We start from the raw sequence: 20,088 nt of genomic DNA on the forward strand, positions 1-20,088 counted from the left end.
TGATTTAAATTAACTAAATATTTAGATTTAATTCCACCTGTCTATAAAAACTCAGCCCCATTATTTTCTATGGAAATCATTATTTTGTCTAGTGATATATAAAAAAAAAAAAAACAAAATAATTAACATGTCTCTTCAAAAACCAGGGCAGCACCGACTGCCGGAGGAAAAATATCCTTGTGTGTTTTTACACATAAATAAAATACTCAACAAGAACATCTGAATTAGTCACATTTATTCAGTCATCTTATTTTAACAAAGATGTGTTTTTTTTAATCAAGCCAGAACAATACTAATAACATATCTGTAAACAATAAACCCAAAACATGTATAAAATTAGTAGAATTTTGCTCTCCAAACAATGCAATACTGTAACTACATTTATCACCTACAGCAAAAGGAGCATCTTTTCACTTGCTTTTTTTGGAGAGGACAATGTGGTCACGGTTACACCGTTCCGATAGGCCGAGATGCTATCTACACTGTAAAAGAAAAACAAAAAACAAAGAAAAAAAAAAAGTCAATGGCACGTTTTCTTTGCCATCTTACCATATTTCTCATAACGGTAACAAAGATGATAATACTACGCGATTCCTTAGCGATACATTGATAACATCCTTGTACGCTGACTCGAAGAACACACATAAAAGCCATGATATTCATATTGGAGTCTCATGTACATGTCAAGCGGACATGATGTAGTGCAGTTCGGCTCCACGCTAGTCTGAATAAAATATGATCGGATTAACAGATGCGCAAAAATCGAACACCCGCTTCTCTTCGGCTCCATTTTACTCTACTTAAGAAAAATCAAATAATTCTTTTCTTTGTATATTTTTACTTGCAATATTGCCACTAGTCCCTCTATTATCATCATCATCAGTCTTTATAAACTGGCACACACACACACACACACTCGCGCTTCTTCATTCAAACACATGTACAATCTATAACTATAGGTATTTATCTATTTTTTTTGTAAATCATACATTCTCTATTTTTTTTTTAATTTTTACTTTGGAATTTATTTCCTGACATGACGCAAATTATGATGTTGCGCTTCCATTCATTTCCCCCCCCCCCACTGTTGGACAGTTTAACCCCTCTGTTAACCGGGCGGGGTTGCAGGTTAACTGAAATTGTGCAACACTGGTCAATGGTGGCAAATGCCAAGTCGGTAAACTGGAAAAGTGGGCCCTAATGTACCATGTGCAAAAATGCAACATGGGTCAACAGAGGGATTAAGGAGGAAAGAAAGTCATATTGGAGCACCGGAAAACAGATCAACACTGACCTCTAGGGTTCGTTTTTAGCCACCGCAGGTGAAGGTAAACCTCAAACTTTTCATCCTATTTGGATTAGGTTTATTATCAGTTGAACATAGAAGGAATTTAGCATTATTATTTTACAAAATATAAGCTCTGCTGGATTGGAGGACACGTTTGACTCATGCATGTTGGACGCGGCGCATGAAATGTCAAGAAAAAACCGACTTGGATGGAAAAAAAGTCCAGCGTGACGTCACCTCATGTGGAATAAGCGGGTGACCTATAGAGATATATCGATATATATATGTATATATATATATATATAAAATCAAAGCACTGAAAATCATTTTTTTTCTTTCTGGATCCCAGCCATAGTTATTCTTTTACACATGCTGGAAAAGATGGAGTAAGGCGCTCTCTGGGCAAAAAAATGCAGGTTAACGTCACACACTCTGACCACTAGTTCTACTTGTACGTTATACGACTGACACAGACTTATAATGAATAATAAATATCGTATAATAATAATAATAATAATCATGGTAATACTCTTGTGTTCAATTTTGACAATATCCCTGATTGTCTCGGTCCTTTTTTTTTTTAATTTTTTTTTTGTCTTGGCACGGGCATGAAATAAACTGTCACCTAAACATTGTCCGTGTGACCCGTGTTTGTTTGTTTGATTTTCCGTCGTCCGACATTTTAGCTTTGAATCAACCCGCTTGTGTTTTACGTTCGTATGACTACGGTCAGCTGAAATCGTCTTACAGTACGATGTGACGTGACGTTTGGTGAGCGTGCTTAAGCGGGCAAGTTGGGGAAGGTTTCCACGCACGTTTTCTCGCTAAATTTCAGTGGACTCTATCCTCTCCAGGCGGGAGGGTCCCGCCCAAGGAGGGGCGAGCTGGTGGAGAGACGGCGGGCCCTTCTGGTCTTCGCAGGGCGGGGACAGGGTGAGGGTGATGGGGCCGGGGAGAGAGGTGGGAGGCGGCAGAGGAGAGACAGCCGAGAGGGATTGCGGAGGCGGAGAACCGGAGGAGGAGGAAGGGGAGCTGTTGGTGACGGTGGTGGCGGGGACGCTGCAGGCGGCGCCGGCTTTGCTTCCCAGCTGGCTCATGCGTTTCTCCAAAGCCTGGTTCTTCTGCAGGGTCTCCACGTAGCTCAGCTGCAGCTGGGCCTGGTACTTCAAGACCCGCTCCTTCTCGTCCTGCCAGGTGTGTCGCTCCTGGTCGAAGTTGAGGGCCTGGCGCTCGCGCTGCTGCCGTTCGAGGCGCAGGGCGGCCTGCAGCTGCTCCAGCTGTCTGCGCAGCTCGCCCGCCTCGTCCCAGTGAGCGTCCTGCTGCCGCTGCTGGGCCTCCTGACAGAGGTGGGCCTCGTGGCGCAGCTGGGCCTCGTGGCGGAGTTGCGCCTCGTGGCGGAGGTGAGCGTCCTGCCGCATCTGCATGTCCTGCTGCACGTGGGCGTCCTGACGCTGCTGCTGATGCTGCTGCTGCTGCTGGTGCTGCCACTGCGCTTCCTCGCGCTGCTGCCGCTGAGCCTCCTGCCTCTGGGCTTTGGCTTCGTCACTCTGAAGACTCAGCAGCGTGTCGGCCGTCGGGGGGAGGGAGTTGCTCGACGGATCGCCGGGCGTGCGCGGGCAGTGGACCATTCCCCAGGGTGGCAGCAGGCCCGCCGCAGCTAAGTTGGGGCTCATGACAACCTCGGCTCCTCTGCTGACTTCATTCAGGGCTCGTTTTAGACTCAGCACCTCGGCCTCGAAAACACCCAGCTTCTCTCGAAGGATGGACACCTGGACCAAGAAAAGGAAAGAAAACCCACAATGTTGAACACGTCAAATTCATTTTTTGCCACAGGACACACTGTACTTATCATTCCCCTCATTATCCCTGAAAATCATATACATGTGTAATAATGACCTCATCATATTATCATATGTACAGTAAAACCCAAGATATTTGCACTTTAGCATTTGCAAATTCACAGATTCTTCCATCCATCCATCCATCCATCCACTTTCTTAGCCGCTTATCCTCACAAGAGCGACGGGGAGCGCTGGAGCCTATCCCAGCTGTCAACGGGCAGGAAGCGGGGTACACCCTGGACTGGTCGCCAGCCAATCGCAGGGCACCTGGAGACAAACGGCCGCACTCGCAATCACACCTACGGGCAATTTAGAGTGTCCAGTGAAATTTGCATGTTTTTGGGATGCGGGAGGAAACCCGAGTGCCTACACGGAGAAAAGGACGCGCAAACGCCACACGGGCGGGTCCAGAATTGAACCCGGGACCTCAGAACTGCGAGGCAAACGGTTTCCAGATGCTCCGACGTTCCACTAATTCACAGATTCTTATTAGCAAAATTAATTTCTGTTATCCATTGAAAAAAAATAGAAGGGCTATTTCTTTTTTGTTCTCAAGCCAAAGCAATAAACATAATACTGTAATGGGCTCGAAAAATGAGGGAAACCCTTCTTCCTAATTTCCGCCTCTGACCTTTTATCATTTATAGGGAATAAATGTTAGTGCTGACCCTCTCCTAATTTGTTTCTCTTGACAATTCTGCTTGGTAATATTATTAATGCTTGTTTTTTTTTTTTTTTAAATGTGTATAATATGATAATTTGGTTTAGTTTTAACAATGTAAGGTTAAGACTAATTTATGGCCGTTCTTCAATACATATCTACTCATATATCTTGTTTCACAATGAGTTAAAATTTTATGACAATCTTTCTGAATTTACACGACCCTCTATTTATTGCACAAACTTTCACATATGCATATTTCATCTATATAAGCTTCTTATAAGCTCATCGGACACAAAAGGTCATATTGTTGTTGTTTTTTTTGCTTTGGCCGAATGTTGTTCAATCTTCATTTCGATTTTATGGATTAGAATTTCAATTATTTGGATTTACGGGGAACCTTGCACTAAGTGGAAATGATTTTTCCATTTTGTTCTCTTCCTCACCCCCGTCGGCGTTCCATTTAAGATTGTCTTGAGTACAGCGTAGATGTATTTCTTTTCCGAGAGGCGTTCATAATAGCTAATGGTACACACTCGAGTTCGCACAGATCACTTTTCCAGCAGGACGGAAAATTGCAACTCGCCTCTGACAGAGTCCTCCTCAGGTCCGCCTCGCACTTCTCCAGCTCCAGACCTTTGGCGCTGTAGGACTCCTTCAGTCCGAGCATGGCCTCCTCGTGCTCCCTCAGCTGGGCGTTGAGTTCTTTGAGCTGGCCCCTCAGCGCCACCATCTCCCCGGCCCGCTGGGTCACCTCTGCTTGGCTTTCCCTCAGCTGCTGCTTCAGCAGGGAGATCTCGCCCACCTTCTGGCACACCTGCACACAGAGGCGGGGGCAGACTGGCTGAGTTTTGACTGCCTTGTTCCATTTTTTTTTTTTTTTTTTGGAGCATTCAATATCTGAAAACTCACAGATGCGTGCAAATGCTCACGTCTGTCCATCTCGACCTGCGCGAAGAGGTCGAATGTGCTGACGACGATCGGAAAACATTTTCAAAATGCAGTATTTATGTACAGTTCTGTGACGTTAGACTGACATGGATGATAGGAGTTCTCTTTCCCGACCGCTAAGATTCAACCTAATGATCCAGGTGGTTGGATGTGCTTACTCTCTTAATCTGGATTCATCTTTATTTACCGATTACTTAGCGCGGTAACGTGGTTTCCGATTGAAGTGCCAGACAGTTTAAACTGCTCAGATTTTCTCGTTCTTTGTCTTAAATGATGGATGCTTACATTGTTCCGTTTCACCTTGATGACCCATTTAGTACATAATTAAATTGCTGTATATGTTCCTAACCCGGGGGCACTGTGCAGCACCTGGAAAGTGTTGGCCTCGCACTTCTGAGGACCCGGGTTCGATCCCAGCCCTCCCTGTGTGGAGTTTGCGTGCTCTCCCCGTGCCTGCCTGGCTTTTCTCCGGGCGGGCACTCCGGTTTCCTCCCACATCCCAAAAACATGCAACATGAATTGGACACTCTAAATTGCCTCGAGGTGTGATTGTGAGCGGGGCCGGAGACATGTGATTTATCACGCACTATTGTCAAATATTTTTTCTAGATGGCAAACTCGTTTTTAATGGACTTTTCTGTTGCTGCCCCCCCAAAAGCTGATAACTGCTTGGCCCACCCAGAGCAGCATTAAATAACATTGAAAAGCAGCTTTTTATGTACTCCGGTTTCCTCCAACACATCCCAAAAACATGCAACATGAATTGGACACTCTAAATTGCCCCTTGGTGTGATTGTGAATGCGGCTGTTTGTCTCCATGTGCCCTGCGATTGGCTGGCGACCGGTTCAGGGTGTACCCCGTTGACAGCTGGGATAGGCTCCAGCACTGCCCGCGAGCGACCCTTGTGAGGATACGCATCTAAAAAAAAAATGGATTGATGGATGTTGCTAACTTCTCATTTATCCTATTTTATATTTACCACGTGTACAGGGGCAGAAATTAATCTTTGTTGCGAATCGAAGTTTGAAATTTCATTCAATATTTGGTGGAACCGAACCGAGAGAAATGGAAAAATGGAGGGATGGATGGACAGACAGACCGACGGACGAATATCACGCGTCAGACAATGCAGTACAGTGGAACTTCCAGAGCCGAATTCCCCAAAAGCTGGACAATTTGCAGCTCATAAATCATATGGTAAAGAACTCAAGAGTTGAGTATTTGTCATGATAAATAACGTACCACAGAAGGGATTGCGTTTGACTTTGGAGGTTGGGCGAAGTGCTCTTTACCTCCCACTTGGTCTCCTCCAGGCGCGGCAAGATGTCAGCCTGCTCCTTCCTGTAATCCAGACACTTCCTCTCCAGCTCTTCTCGCTGGGCCAGCAGGGCGGCCATTTCCTCCTGGAGCCTCCTCTTGTCTTGGGACAAACGGGTGATCTGGGCCTGCAGGGCGGTCTGCGAGCGCTGCGCACGCCGCGTCACCTGCAGATGATCACAAGGTACTTTTTGTAGCCATATTGCTAGCAGAAAAGGTTTTACGGCTCGCGTTTCAGTGCCGGTGCCTTTAAATGACTTGGTTGCAGCCTTCAAGACTGGGTCATCGTGACACGAGGACACAGACCCAACTCAGAGTCACGCATCCGACCCAATTCTTTCGACGCAAGTCAACATGCTCAATAATTTGCCTTGAGGGAGGTAACTCGGACTGCGCGGCGAGGTCACCTGCTGCAGGCGGGTGGCATAGTTCTGCCTCAGCTCGTCCATCTGTCGCTCCCACACACGCTGCTTCTCCTCAAAGACCTGAATGATGGCGGCTTCGCTTTGGTCCAAGTTGCGGCGCATGTGCTGCACCTGGCGGACCGGCGAGGCGTTTGGAAATGTTAGCACGCACTTTCACGGAATACACGAGAAGATTTTGGATTTGCCGGTTGAGCTACACAACTGAAATCTCCATCACTCGATAAAAAGGCAGAGTCGAGACTGACAAGTATCACAGAAGCATTGACAAGTCTGTGGATGACAACCGTTATTTTTAAACAACACTAAGGCAAAAAACTCAAATGAAATTTGCACGTTGCGGGCACGCCAAATGCAAAATGGAATGGCACCTGAATTAAGATGATTTCTAACACCTGAATCATATCATCCCTATTTTTCATTGTTTTACTGGCATGTTGGGGGGAAGCTCATCAAAACAAAACCTTTGCACAATGCTGTGCCTATTAATATCCATCCATCCATTTTATGATCCACTTATCCTCACAAGGGTCGCGGGGAGTGCTGCAGCCTATCTCAGCTGTCAACGGGCAGGGGGCGTGGTACGCCCTGAACTGGTCGCCGGCCAATCGCAGGGCACATAGACACAGACATCAGTTGCACTCACAATCACACCTCGGGGCAATTTAGAGTGTCCAATGAATGTTGCATGTTTTTTTTTTTGGGGGGGGGGATGTGGGGGGGAAACTCACGCAGGCACAGGGGAGAACATGCGCAAACTCCACACAGGCGGGGCCGGGATCGAACCCAGATCCTCAGAACTGTGAGGCCAACGCTTTGCCAGCTGATCCACCGTGGTGCCCCCATTAATATGTACTGTCCAATTCAAATAAAGATATAAATGGAAAAAAAAAAAAACAAAAAACACGTGGATTTACATTCACGTAGGCGACAAAACGTCCATTTGAGAGACTTTTAATGGAATGTGATGTACTAGATGAGTCGATACGTTCGAAAGGTCGCGATTTGATCCCCCGAAGGTTTGGGCTTTTCCATTGAACGTCACATTCATCGTTTTGAGTAGATGTTGGGCTTGATGACAGGGTGGACATTTTTTTGTGGGCTAATGTTAGCATTTCATGAGCGTACGTCACACCATAACTCAGTCACACGTTTGAGTTAAAATCGACCGCGTACTGTCTAACGTACATTTTTTTTGATGACTCCAGAGTATGGTCACCTCTTCAATTCTGAAATTCATATTCAGTTGAAACAAGTTATTCCTTCGCTTAATACTTAGATACTGACCTCTTGCTCTTTCTCCCACAGGCGGTCCTCCAGGTCCTGGATGATGTCATCGGAAGAAGGCGAGGGGCGTAACGGTCCCGGTGCGTCACTCATGTGACTCAGCCTCTGATAGGACGAGGAGCTCTTCCCAGACGAAGAGCGACCGCTGTCCGAGGCGCAAAGCCCGTTCTGGAGGACAAACGGTGGGGAAAATAACGCAGGTGACCGCGCCGATCGCGCGTTTGCGCGAGCCTACCTGGTAGCCGGGCTTTTCTAGCTTGTCCAAGCCCGCTGCCGCCCCGGCCACGCCCAACCGGTTGATGTGGCTCGTGGAAGCGCTCAGCGGCCCCAGAACGGCCGGGGGTCCGCAGCCGGAGCCCGAACCCGTATAGGTGGGCAGGCTGGTCAGAGAGTTCCTGCCCGAGTCAGACATACCCCCCGGAACCACCTCGTTGGGATTCCCCCCTCCCTCACCTCTGCTGACCCTCACCGGGCTTTCCTGGTCCAGGAGCAGGGCCTCCGGCACCTCTCCCGACTCTCCCCCTCCGCCGTCCCGGCCCCTCCTGCAGCCCCTTCCCTCCCCGAAGCCTTCGCCCCTCGCCTCGGTCTTGCCCTCGCCCCCGGCCCCGCCCCCCTGGCCCACCAGGTTCTGCATGGAGTGGAAACTCTTCGGAACCACGGGTTTGAAGGCGGAGGGACGAACCAGGCCGGAGTCTCTCTGCATTGCCTGGGAAATACCGAAACATTTGTGAGTGAGGCAGCAAGTGATGCGTTGAAGCAGTCGTTTTCTATTGCGTGGAAGGTGGAGCCCATCCCGACTTACTCACGTCATCACCAGTCGCAAAAGACAGACGACTATTTACATTCCTCAATATGGGCCCTCTTTCTTCAGGGAACACGACTTCCTCACTCTTGTGCATACATTATTTTTGGCCCGAATGTGGAAGTTAGAATCCAAATCTCCAATTGTCCAAGGTTGTCTGACTTTGTGTTTGATTGACAGGTGATGAATTTGGAATCTCCCTTCTCGCGCTGAACTGTTATAGGCTCCAGTTTCTGCGTGCCCCTAAAGTGGATGCGCAAGATACACTTGCAGAAATGAAAAATTGAACCAAGATTGAGTACCGGATTCAGGAAAAGCGTGCTATTGTTGGTCTGCCCCCCCCACCAATTGAATTGTAAAAATGTTTGAAAAGTTGAAATCTTATTACTGGTTATGAGTACGTTTACCTCAAATTTTGAAATACTCTCCATTGAATCCAAAGTAGTAGGCTCCACAAATACAGTATTGAAGACATCACCCCCCCCCCCCCCACAGGTTAGCTATCTTGACTTGTAATAAAAAGTCTAGATATATATAAAAAAAAAAAAAGTGCTTAAATGGGGTTACTTGTCACTTTTTTTCCATAGTTTTTTTTTTTTTTTTTTTTTTTCCTCCAGGGTATGGGCAAGTACCTGCTCCAGTTTTCCTGACACGGCCATGATTTTGGGTGGGTTGTGGCCCGCCTGGTTGTTCTCACCGTCGGTCCTGGCGGCCAGCACCTCTCTGTGCTGATGCTGGCTGACCCCGACGCCGTTCTTCTCGCCGGCTCCTCGGCCCACGACGTTCCCGCACGCATCCAGACCGGCGGCCTGCATCTCCCTCTCCCGTTCCAGGCGTTCCCCCTCCAGCCTCTCCTCTCCCGCTCCCGCTCCCTCTCCCTTTCCCGTTCCCGTTCTCGCTCCCTTTCGATCTTCTCCCTCTCGATCCTCTCCCGCTCCCTCTCCCGGGCTCTCTCCCGTTCCCTCTCCCGCTCTCGTTCCAGTCTCTCCCTCTCCACCCGTTCCCGCTCTCGCTCCCTGTTCCTCTCACGCTCCCGCTCCCTGTCCAACCTCTCCCGGTCCCAGTCCCGGTCCCGGTCCCTGTCCCTCCCGCGTTCGCGTTGCCTCTCCCTTTCCCACTCCCTCCTGACGGCCGCGTTGCCGCACTCCAGCTGGCTGTTGTTGTTGGCCGCCGCCATGGTACATTCCGTGTTGGCGGTGGAGGCCGTTTCGGTGGGCCGGTCGGTACAGGTCCCGGTGCCGATACTAACGCTCCCGCGCTCGTCGCTAGAGGCCGTCCCGTCGGATATAGTGGCGGGGGGTCGGGGCAGACGCTCGGCGCTGCAGCTGCGGTCACCGGGGCAACGGCGTGAGAGAGGAGGGGCGCGGGGCAGGGTGGTCCTCGTGCCCACGGACTTCATGGCAAATTCCTGCTCGCCTGCCACCCCACTGCCAACACTGCCCATAGTGAGGGGGTCAAAGGTCAGGGGTTAGAGGTTAGGACTCAGGTTTGGGGAGGGTCACAGAAACATTTGGATGCAGTGTGGGTCATCACAACCTAATGCAGGTAGTGGGAGCACACACACTAGAGGAACACAGAGAAACAAGAGGTGTCACACAATATTGTTATTGCATTCCGAGGATTAGATGCAGACGGCTACGCGGAGAGCGGCTGCGATTCGTTGCCCGTCGACCCAATGGCGTGAAACTCTATCCCCGAGTGGATGACTCTGAATTCTTCAGGCCTGGCGTTATCATGTGACAAAAACACGTTTGATGCAGACAATTCTGCAAACGTTTGGAAACAAGAGGAACAAATTTAGCCACCCTAGAAGCAGCATGCAAACATGCTAAGCACCAAAAATACAAATTCAATTCATCTCCAAATGAACAAGTCGAGGCAGAAGAGTCTAACGTTCACGTCATCTGGTGTCAACTGAATCTTCACTCCTCACGGGGCCACTATGCGATGGTTCATGCATAAACTGTAATAATAATCTAATTCCAGCATTCTGGTCATAAATTTACACGCCATTCTTTCAAGACAATAAGAGCGACATTTTTTTTCCACCCCCCCCCCCACCAGAAACACGTATTTCAACTGAAATTTCTTTTGGCTTTCTCGTTAAAACCTGCAGAATTTTCATCCACGTTGTGGCTGAAATCTGAAGTTTCCCCTAGCTGACCATGGCTTGTTTTCAACATAAACACTACCTTTACACTTTAAAAAAAAAAAAAAAAAAATCAGACTTTGAACACTATCAATTGATATTGTCACATCTTTAGATATATATATATATATATATATATATATATATATATATATATATATATTTTTTTTTTTTTTCCCATTATTTTCCTGCTATTTAAAGTTAGATTTGGCTAAGTAGCCACAAATGTCAGTTCAGCCCTGGAGGAAATGTAAATGTGGTCCCCCCAAGATCTTTGAAAGTCATTGCACTCAATGCGCTGACACCAATCAAAACCGTCAAAAGTGCGGAAAAGTACCTTTAATAACCATTTAAACATTTACTCGACGTTTGTGTATTATCAGTCCACTAGTCGGGTGGGATTTCCGTTCATTACGATTGAAAAGTCACGTGATAACATATGACTTTAGCAGTGTAGCCAATTTTCTGTACGATCTGTTATGTCTTCCACAAAATTGCCACTTCTTCATGATTTCTTCCAGGGTATGTATATTTATGGGCACAGCCGTGTATAAAATAATCCAATTAGATGCTTTTTTCCATCGACAATAAATATGGAATAATGTTGTACACTCACTGCACGCACTGTAATCTGATTTCCCATAGCGGCTGCATTTGTAGCTATGCAAAAACAATAACGCTCAGTTTAAATGTACACTGTTTGCTCGACAAACTCAACAACGGCGTAGTGCTACAACTGCACTACTTCATCCCGAGATGTGGCTGAAATAACGTGCAAGTGTTCTTCATGTTACGGTCGCCGAGTATAAAATCCATTTAAGATTGAAATTAAACATCGCACATAAATATGCAAAACAATTGTGAATATTACATACAGTATCACGACTTCCTCTTGGGTGATTGTAGTAGCGGTAGTAATAGTAGTGGAATAGTGTCTATCTATATGGGTGCCTCGGCGGTTGCGTCCCCTCCCATCACGACCCCCATCGCCCCCCCCCCCCCCTCCGCCTCTCTCTCTCCCTCTTTTCTCTGCATCCCTGGGCGGCCAGGGCGGCTTTATAGCAGCATCCGCATCGAGCTCTCATCGCAGCGCGCTTCCACGCACGCATCCACTAGGCCCCGTGCAGGCTGCAGCCCCCCAAAGCCCCACGCGTGCAATCCTCTCCGCCATCGCGAAGTCCCTTTCGCCCCCCACCCCACCCCCCCCACCCCACCCCCGAATCCAATCCACGGGCCTCGTTGACATTGACGGGCGTTCGAACGCACCACCTCTTGATTATTGTTGTTATTATTTTGCGCACCCCTCCCCACCTTTTAGCGACTGAGCACAGCACAACCCGAGCGAGGCTCTCTCCGTCGTCGCAGGCGATACTCACTATTTTTGTTATTTTTTTGAGGGGGGGGGGGTGAAGAGGAGGAGGAGGAGGAAGGGGGGGTTTCCTTCGTGCTTCGCGTTGTTGTTCCGCCGTCACTCCCGCTTCCCGTGGGCCGCGATCATCTTGCGATGCCGCCTCGCGTCGGCGGGGCTCGGGATGCCGTCCTCCACCGCTGTCAGCGCCGGATGCTGATGATGGAGTCGCTTCGGTATGATACGCGCATCAGCTGAGAGACACACACCCACCTCTGGACCCGCCCCTCCAGCCGCACGATGCAAACGCCCCCTTTTGGCATCCGGCCAGTCGGTGCTCTCTCGCGGGAGAATGCCTGGGATGGATGGGACGGCTGGAGAAAGAAAATCGGATGGGGTGACAACAGCCGTCACGCGTGTTTCCTCTGGTAAAATACATCATGAACTCGCCAAAATATGTCTGATAACTTCATTTGATGCAGTGCAGTTTGACGTCTGTCTCCACGTGCCCTGCGATTGGCTGGCAACCAGTTGAGGATGCGCCCTGCCTCCTGCCCGTCGACAGCTGGGATAGGCTCCACCACTCCTGCGACCCTTGTGAGGATAAGTGGTGGAGAAAATAGATGGATGAAAGCCTTTCACAAATTTGAAATGTTATTTGTGCAACACTGCTCATAGGCTGGTTTCTAAAACGACGTTGCTGAGCCAAGGTCCACCGCGTGCTCATAAAACGCTAACATTAGCCAAAAATGCCAGCAAGCTCATATTTGGTCGACTGCATATACGTTGTTTGCGATATCACAAAATCGACTTAACAGAACGAAAATTTAGTTTAATGAACGTCTTTGACTGTGGTTGGACCCATGAGGGGTGTACCTAATGAAGTGTCCAGCAAGTTATTGATTAGTAGTGAAACCCATCGCTGGATGGAATGCTCGTCGACATGATCATTGATGAATAATGGATGGTAATTGGCAACACAATCACTTTTAAAATTGCACTCTTACGGGGAATGTAATCGGGGTGACATAATAGCATATTTGCATTAAAAGAAATAAATACTGCATGGTCTGTCCACAGAATCTTTCCCGTCAGTTGGCCACAAGAGGGCGGCGTGGTCTTAAAAATGCGGATGTTTTGGGCCCTTCAGATCGTATCATTGTTTTTTTTCTGTGTTACTTTTTACATTTGTCATACTTTAGGGCAGTAGAATGTTTTTTTCTTTTTTTTTTTAGATCCTATTATCGCTTAGTGGGCTAAAAACGCTGCCGCCCGATCTCCGATTTTGTGGTGGAGAAAATCATTGAAAGATTGAGTCATTGAAAAGGTCATCGGTGGAGCTCATCAAGTGACAAGATATCAGATCAGTGGTATTTTTCTGTTTTTCCCCTTTTTTTAGTGTTTGTATGTGGACCTGTCGACCCAGAGAAAGCCTACGACCAAGAATACCAAGAGAGGAACTGCGGTACTGCATGCGCAAGTCTGGTGTGGCGGATAAATATGTTGGACTCTGCTGTTCGCAGATGATATTGTGATCTCCACTGAAAGCAAGGAGCAGGCGGTGGAACAATTAGAAAGATGGAATGAAGATTAGCCGAAGTAAAAGAGAATATATGCGCATGAAGGACAGGGGCGGAGGGGAGCAGCGATAGCGAGGGTGGACGACTTCAAATACTTGCCATCGACAATACAGAGCGATGGAGAGCGTGGTAAAGAAGTGAAGAAACGGGTCCAAGCGGGGTGTGACAGGTGGCGGAAGGTGTCTGGTGTTCTATGTGACAGAAGAGTCTCCGCTCGGATGAAGGGCAAAGTTTACAAAACAGTGGTGAGGCCGGCCACGACGTACGGATTAGAGACGGCGGCGCTGAAGAGACAACAGGAACCAGAACCGGAGGTGGCAGAAATGACGATGTTGAGGTTCTCGTAGGTTGGATAGGATTAGAAACGAGCTCATTAGAGGGACAGCCAAAGTTGGATGTTTTGGAGACAAGGTCAGAGAGAGCAGACTTCCATGTTTTGAGAGGTGATAGAGTGAGAAATTGGTAGGAGGATGGTAAGGATGGAGCTACCAGGGAAGAGTGAGCGAGAGGAAGACCAAGGAAAAGGTTGACGGATGTTGTGAGGGACGACATGAAGACAGTGGGAGTTAGAGAGGAAGATCCACGAGAGGCTTAGATGGAAAAAGATGACACATATGCTGTGGCGAACCCGAACGGGACAAGCCGAAAGAGTATGATATTTATATTTCAAATGCTAGCAACAGTGTATTTCTTGTTTAACTACTACTACTACTCTCTCTTCTTTGGCTGCCATTCGGCATGTCGCTGTGAAATATGAATCTGGTTTCCAACGTAAAAACGTCCCGAGACTCGCAGTGTCATGTGAAGAGCACGAAATCCCTTCGTCACGGGGGCCTACATGTATATAAATGTGCAGCGCTCACATTCATCTCGCGTGGAAAGGTCCTGCCCCCTCGCTTCCATTCCAGCTTTGAGCATTCATCAGAGGAGCGGTTGCAGCGGTAAACATGTCCGAAGTTCTTCAGGCAAGCGGAAGCACTTTGGGACGGTGCATGTGCATCATCACGGGAGCCTCGAAGGGATTCGGACGCGCGCTCGCGCTCCTTGTAAGTACAGCCGTCCGCTCACTCGGGAGAAGAAGAGACGAGGTGGTGCGGTTTTTGCAGGCGTCACGCCGCCTCAAGCCGGGCTCCGTGCTGGTCCTGGTGGCTCGCTCCGGCCTTCTGCTCCAGGAGCTGAAGGAGGAACTGCTGCAAGGCCTCCAGGACGTCCAGGACCTGAGCGTTTGCTGTACGCCGGCAGATCTCAGCACCAAAGGAGGCGTGGAGGACGCCGTCGAGGTGGCCAGACAGCAAGGTCTCGAGGGAATCGAACACGTGCTTCTCGTCAATAACGCCGGTGAGGCTTACGTACACGTCGAAGACCTCCTCGCGGAGAACTTCCCAAGTTGCATCCATTCTTCAACCGTGACGTCTCGTGAATTTGCCACCATGGAAGAAGGAGCCGTGCAAGCTCCAGAAAGAAGCCCGGCCATTTTCTTGGAGTAACAATTTCCAGTCCGTCAAGGACTGACTTTGCTGAATGAAATTGAGTTTCGAAGAAAACTAAGCTTAACTTTATTTTAAATGGACTATCAATTCAAAAATATGATCTTAAAATTAAAAGTGAACACGGTTATGCGCATCATTTAAATCATTAAATTTTCTGGTTTATTTCAAAATGGAAGTCAATTTGAATCCTTTGTCTGAGCCGCTTATCCTCACAAGGGTCGCAGGTGTGCTGGAGCCTATCCGAGCTGTCATCGGGCAGGTAACCCCGTGACCCTAAAAGTAACCGTATGTCATGAAAAATACCGTCAATGTCATCTTGAAATTACTTTTCCAAAATTCCTTTGATAGTCATCCTTTTGCCGCTTATCCTCACGAGGGTCGCGGGGGGTGCTTGCTGGAGCCTAACCCAGCTGTGATCGGGCAGGAGGCGGGCGGGGTACACCCTGAACTGGTTGCCAGCCAATCGCAGGGCACGTGGAAACAAACAGCCGCACTCACAATCTCACCTACGGGCAATTTAGAGCGTCCAATAAATGTCGCATGTTTTGGGGATGTGGGAGGAAACCGGAGTGCCCACCCGGAGAAAACCCACGCAGGCACGGGTAGAACATGCAAAACTCCACACAGGCGGGTCTGGGATCAAACCGAGGTCCTCAGAACTGTGAGGCCAGCGCTTTCCAGCTGGCCCACCGTGCCGCCCCTTTAATAATAATTATTATTTAAAATAAAATTAGAAACAAGAACAGGCCGGCATTCGAATAAAAATGTAAAAAAAAATAAATAAAAAAATGTAATCACTTGAATGCGAGTGACTCCGACTTTAGAAAGTTGCACACAAGTGCGTGTGCTTTTCCACGCGAATATTTTCGAGAAATCCTTTCGCGTCCCTTAGCGTGAAGTGGCTTCGTAGTACGTGATTGTGTTGCCGTGGGTTTTTTTTTTAAATGAGGAAAATTTAAAAAAAAAAACGGAGTCACGAGGCTGTGATTTTCACCCCTTTGCATCCAAATCAAATGTGCTCGCAAATATTTGTGAGCGTGGCAGCACGTGATAACCGCTAAGGACCCTCGTTGCCCGACGAGCCCGGTTGGAGCGATCGTCACGCTGGAAATCTCAAGCGTGACTTCAGACTTGTTCCCTCCCTCCTCAGCGTCGTTGGGCGACATCTCCCCGTTCGAGAGCTTCACTGAGCTGGACGAGGTCAACTCCTACCTGGCCCTCAACGTGAGCTCCGCGCTGGCGCTGACCGCCGGAGTCCTGCGGGCCTTTCGGCCGAGGGCCGGGCTGCGGTGGAGCGTGGTCAACTGCTCCTCGGCGTTGGCGCTGCGGCCGCTGCCCTCCCGGGTGCCGTACTGCACCGCCAAAGCGGCCAGGGAGATGATGTTCAGGGTGCTGGCGGCCGAGAATCCCAACGTCAAAGTGCTCAACTACTCGCCGGGTACGTCGGAAAATACCGTGTTTAGCCACTGTATCGCGGTTCATCCTTTGTGACATCACATGTTTAAAACAAAGCAAAAAAATCGGTTTTTACAATATAGCTCTCCTCACATGTGGGAAAGGAGAGACACAGTCCTTGATGCCCCTTTCAGCAATTTACTGAATGTTAAACCCATAATTTCAGTGAGGACACTCACACAGAAGCTGCTGTCTGCCACGTCTCACAGCCAGACCCTCGCGTGTTGCAAGCAGGCGCTCAAGCACCTGCCCTTTTGCCCTGAACCCCAAAAAGTGTCATTTTTGCTGCAGCACTTTTTCATTAATATTAAATAGAAGCTGCCCTCTCTATGATCGACCTTGCCCCCCCTCCCCCCCCCAAAAAAAAATAATGTTTGAAATCTTGACTTCAGTCCTTAGAATTGAGCATGTTCCCACGTTGCCCCGAGTCCTTTTCCACCTCCTTCCAAAAACTCGTCATTTGAATAGGGTTGCGTTGAATTTTCATAACCACTTTGTTCATAGTTGTATGATTAATTGCATTGACGAATTCTGTTAACAAAACCAAGTACCAAATGTACGTACATGCTACAGTTTTTTTTTTTAACTGTGTATATAATTTGGGCTGTGGGTGCAAGTGTTCTAGCAAAGACTATGGAAGCTGAAAATTAGATCTCCTGCCCTACAAAAATGTCTATGCACGTGCCTGCTGTCACGCAAACTCGCCAATGTGAGGTTACCACCCCATCAGGCCCCGCCTCTTAAAGGAACATACACACACTACAATACTTACCCAATGATCTAGAAAAAAAGATGGATAGTGCATGCCTATCTAGCAGTATGTTGATAAATTGAAGCCAGTTGGCCGCCATCTTGGTACTCCCAAAACGCGCAGCTGACACGGTTTACAGGTTGGATTATGGCGGCGTTTTTTTTTTTTTTTTTTTAAATCAAAGTTTAGCATGTAGAATTAAAGCTGGTCATGTGAGCTTGACATTTTGTTTTAGTTCTGGTAACATGAAGGATTTGGACTTGGTAAGCAAAAAAAAAAAAAAAAAAAAAAAAAAAAAAGGAAAGACATAGAACAACGTGACTACCAAGAAACCTTTCATATTCCCTTCGGCCTGATTTCCGTGACTTTTCCCAAAATATGCTGTGAAGCACTATTATCAAAACATAGCAAAAAACTAAGCATTTTTTGGTCATAAAAACATGACATTTTAAGTCAATCAGTTGGATATATTTTTGGAAATAAGGACTCGCAATGGGGAAATTCCTGCTCAACGCATTGTTCACTCTGCAATGTCGTTTCCTCGCATTTGAAAATCAAATTCAATTTGGAGAGTTGTGTATTGTGAAATTCATCAAAAAAAAAAGTCTACAGAAAATGTGTTTACTTGCTTATCCACTGATGAGGGTTGTGAAAATATTGACATTGCTTTTTTTGTGAAAAACCGTCGGCCTATGAGGGCGACGCAGAGAGTGAACCGTGAACAACAACAACCGCAAAGAAAACTCTGATCAAGTCAATTGAGCTCATCAGGAAATAAAAAAAACACCCTTTACAAACAAACTTTAACAGTGTCAAAGTAAATCTTTCTAACTTACCTGTGAAATGTTTTCTCACAGCCACAAAACTGGCGATTAACGCTGCAGAGTTCTTCATGGTTGTTTTGGGAGTATCAAGATGGCGGATGGTGACTTCAGTTTTGGTGGCCAATGAGTCATCCAGTCTTTTTCTTTTTTTTTTTTTTAGATCAGGCTCCGCCTCTTAAAGGAACACACACACACACACACACGCGCGCACACACACACACACACACTACAATACTTAACATAGATAGCAAATGTGCTTTCTTACATTTTCAGGTTGGTGTTTACATGTTGTGTTTTAATTGGTTTAGATGCATCTGAAGAATGTGAAAGGGATACAACTATGATCTTATTTATGTATTTATTTATTTTTCAAAATTTACTTTGCTTTCGGGTGTGTCTAAAGCACTCTAGAAAACCAAAAGCATTGGAATCAATCATCAATCAAAGTTGATTCATTGAAATGAATTTTTTCTTTTTCCATTCATTGTAATGGGAAACATTGATTGGGTTTTAGAACTAATCACTTCTTGGAAAAAAACAAATGTTTTAGGCTTGGAATGGATTATTTCTTGTTCCATTCATTGTAATGGGAAACATTGATTTGGTTTTCAAACTAATCCCTTCTCGAAAAAACTAATGTTTTAGGCCTGGAACGCATTATTTCTTGTTCCATTCATTGTAATGGGAAACATTGATTTGGTTTTCGAACTCATCACTTCTGGAAAAACGAATTTTTTAGATTTGGAACGGATTATTTCTTCTTTCATTCATTGTAATGGGAAACATTGATTTGGTTTACAATGATTCTCATCATCAATGATGATTGAACTTTGGGATACTTTCTGTTGTTCTGTCGATACGTTCCAGGCCCAATGGACACAGAGATGCAGGAGCAAATTCAGAAGCTGACCGGCATCCAGAATCATTTGTACCCATGCCAGGAATCTGCAAGCAAGCTGCTGAGCGTTCTTTTAAAGGACGACTTTGCCACAGGATCGCACCTTGATTTCTTCGACTTGTGATCCCAACGGCATGCTTGTTATCGGTATCGCATGACCATTAGGCGAGGGAGCCGAATTGGATTATGGGTGTACAGTATGAACATAGACAAAAAAATGTTTTCAAATGATAAAACTCTTGTTCTAATGGCTTGTAAGTTTGTCTCACAATTTGGGGGTTCTGGGTTTGAGTTTGGACTGTGGACTTCCCGTGTGAAGTTTTCACATTCTCCTTGTGCATTGGACTGCATTACTCCAGTTTAATAAATAAAAAAAAAATGCGAGCTATCTCGGAACACAACTTAATTTACAATATTAAACACATTTCAGCATCAAATCGCTGCTGTGAATTTTCCTGTTCAACTCCTTGTTCGATAACAGCGAGTTATGCAAATTTTCTGAAACATTGAAAAAGTGGATAGGTGCGTTCAAAAGTTAAGGGAAGGTCAAATTTAGTTTTCCAAAATCCAATTTTTTTAGCCTTGGAACAGATTATTTCTTTTTTCCATTCATTGTAATGGGAAACATTGATTGGGTTTTCAAACTAATCACTTCTCGAAAAAAACTAATGTTTTAGGCTTGGAACGGATTATTTCTTGTTCCATTCAATGTAATGGGAAACATTGATTTGGTTTTCAAACTAATCCCTTCTTGAAAAAAAAAAAACATTTTTTTTTTAAGGCTTGGAACAGATTATTTCTGTTTCCATTCATTGTAATGGGAAACATTGATTCGGTCTTAGAACTAATCACTTCTTGAAAAAACTAATGTTTTAGGCTTGGAACGGATTATTTCTTGTTCCATTCATTGCAATGGGAAACATTGATTTGGCGTTCACACCAATCCCTTCTCAAAAAAACAAACATTTTTTTTTAGCCTTGGAACGGATTATTTCTGTTTCCATTCATTGTAATGGGAAACAT

At 46.6% G+C, this 20,088-nt stretch overlaps 2 protein-coding genes across 2 annotated transcripts; one reads left to right on the forward strand and one right to left on the reverse strand.

The window, feature by feature from the left end:
* Positions 1-220: 220 nt before the first annotated feature.
* On the reverse strand, positions 221-18,284 carry lzts3b (leucine zipper, putative tumor suppressor family member 3b). Its single transcript, XM_061818205.1, has 10 exons — positions 18,180-18,284; positions 12,341-12,661; positions 12,096-12,283; positions 9,268-10,133; positions 8,004-8,474; positions 7,769-7,936; positions 6,467-6,595; positions 6,035-6,226; positions 4,377-4,607; positions 221-3,057 (listed from the first exon to the last, which is right to left on the reverse strand). Exons 4-10 carry the CDS (start codon positions 10,012-10,014, stop codon positions 2,113-2,115), a joined length of 2,883 nt encoding a protein of 960 aa, XP_061674189.1. The 5' UTR covers positions 10,015-10,133; positions 12,096-12,283; positions 12,341-12,661; positions 18,180-18,284; the 3' UTR covers positions 221-2,112.
* On the forward strand, positions 14,127-19,231 carry sprb (sepiapterin reductase b). Its single transcript, XM_061818206.1, has 3 exons — positions 14,127-14,985; positions 16,288-16,575; positions 19,035-19,231. Exons 1-3 carry the CDS (start codon positions 14,595-14,597, stop codon positions 19,187-19,189), a joined length of 834 nt encoding a protein of 277 aa, XP_061674190.1. The 5' UTR covers positions 14,127-14,594; the 3' UTR covers positions 19,190-19,231.
* Positions 19,232-20,088: the final 857 nt, after the last annotated feature.

The sequence above is a fragment of the Syngnathoides biaculeatus genome, chromosome 4 (genome assembly GCF_019802595.1).
Source record: "Syngnathoides biaculeatus isolate LvHL_M chromosome 4, ASM1980259v1, whole genome shotgun sequence".
Lineage (NCBI taxonomy): Eukaryota > Metazoa > Chordata > Actinopteri > Syngnathiformes > Syngnathidae > Syngnathoides > Syngnathoides biaculeatus.

Bases quoted from the DNA above. Each gene is read 5' to 3' on its own strand.
- lzts3b (XM_061818205.1), bottom strand. From the start codon at position 10,014: ATGGGCAGTGTTGGCAGTGGGGTGGCAGGCGAGCAGGAATTTGCCATG. The intron at 6,596-7,768 runs GTCAGTATCTAA...CCGGTCCGCCAG, and splicing joins TGTGGGAGAAAGAGCAAGAG to GTGCAGCACATGCGCCGCAA. The intron at 6,227-6,466 runs GTGACCTCGCCG...GATCATCTGCAG, and splicing joins ATGCCACCCGCCTGCAGCAG to GTGACGCGGCGTGCGCAGCG.
- sprb (XM_061818206.1), top strand. From the start codon at position 14,595: ATGTCCGAAGTTCTTCAGGCAAGCGGAAGCACTTTGGGACGGTGCATG. The intron at 14,986-16,287 runs GTGAGGCTTACG...CTCCCTCCTCAG, and splicing joins GCTTCTCGTCAATAACGCCG to CGTCGTTGGGCGACATCTCC. The intron at 16,576-19,034 runs GTACGTCGGAAA...GATACGTTCCAG, and splicing joins AGTGCTCAACTACTCGCCGG to GCCCAATGGACACAGAGATG.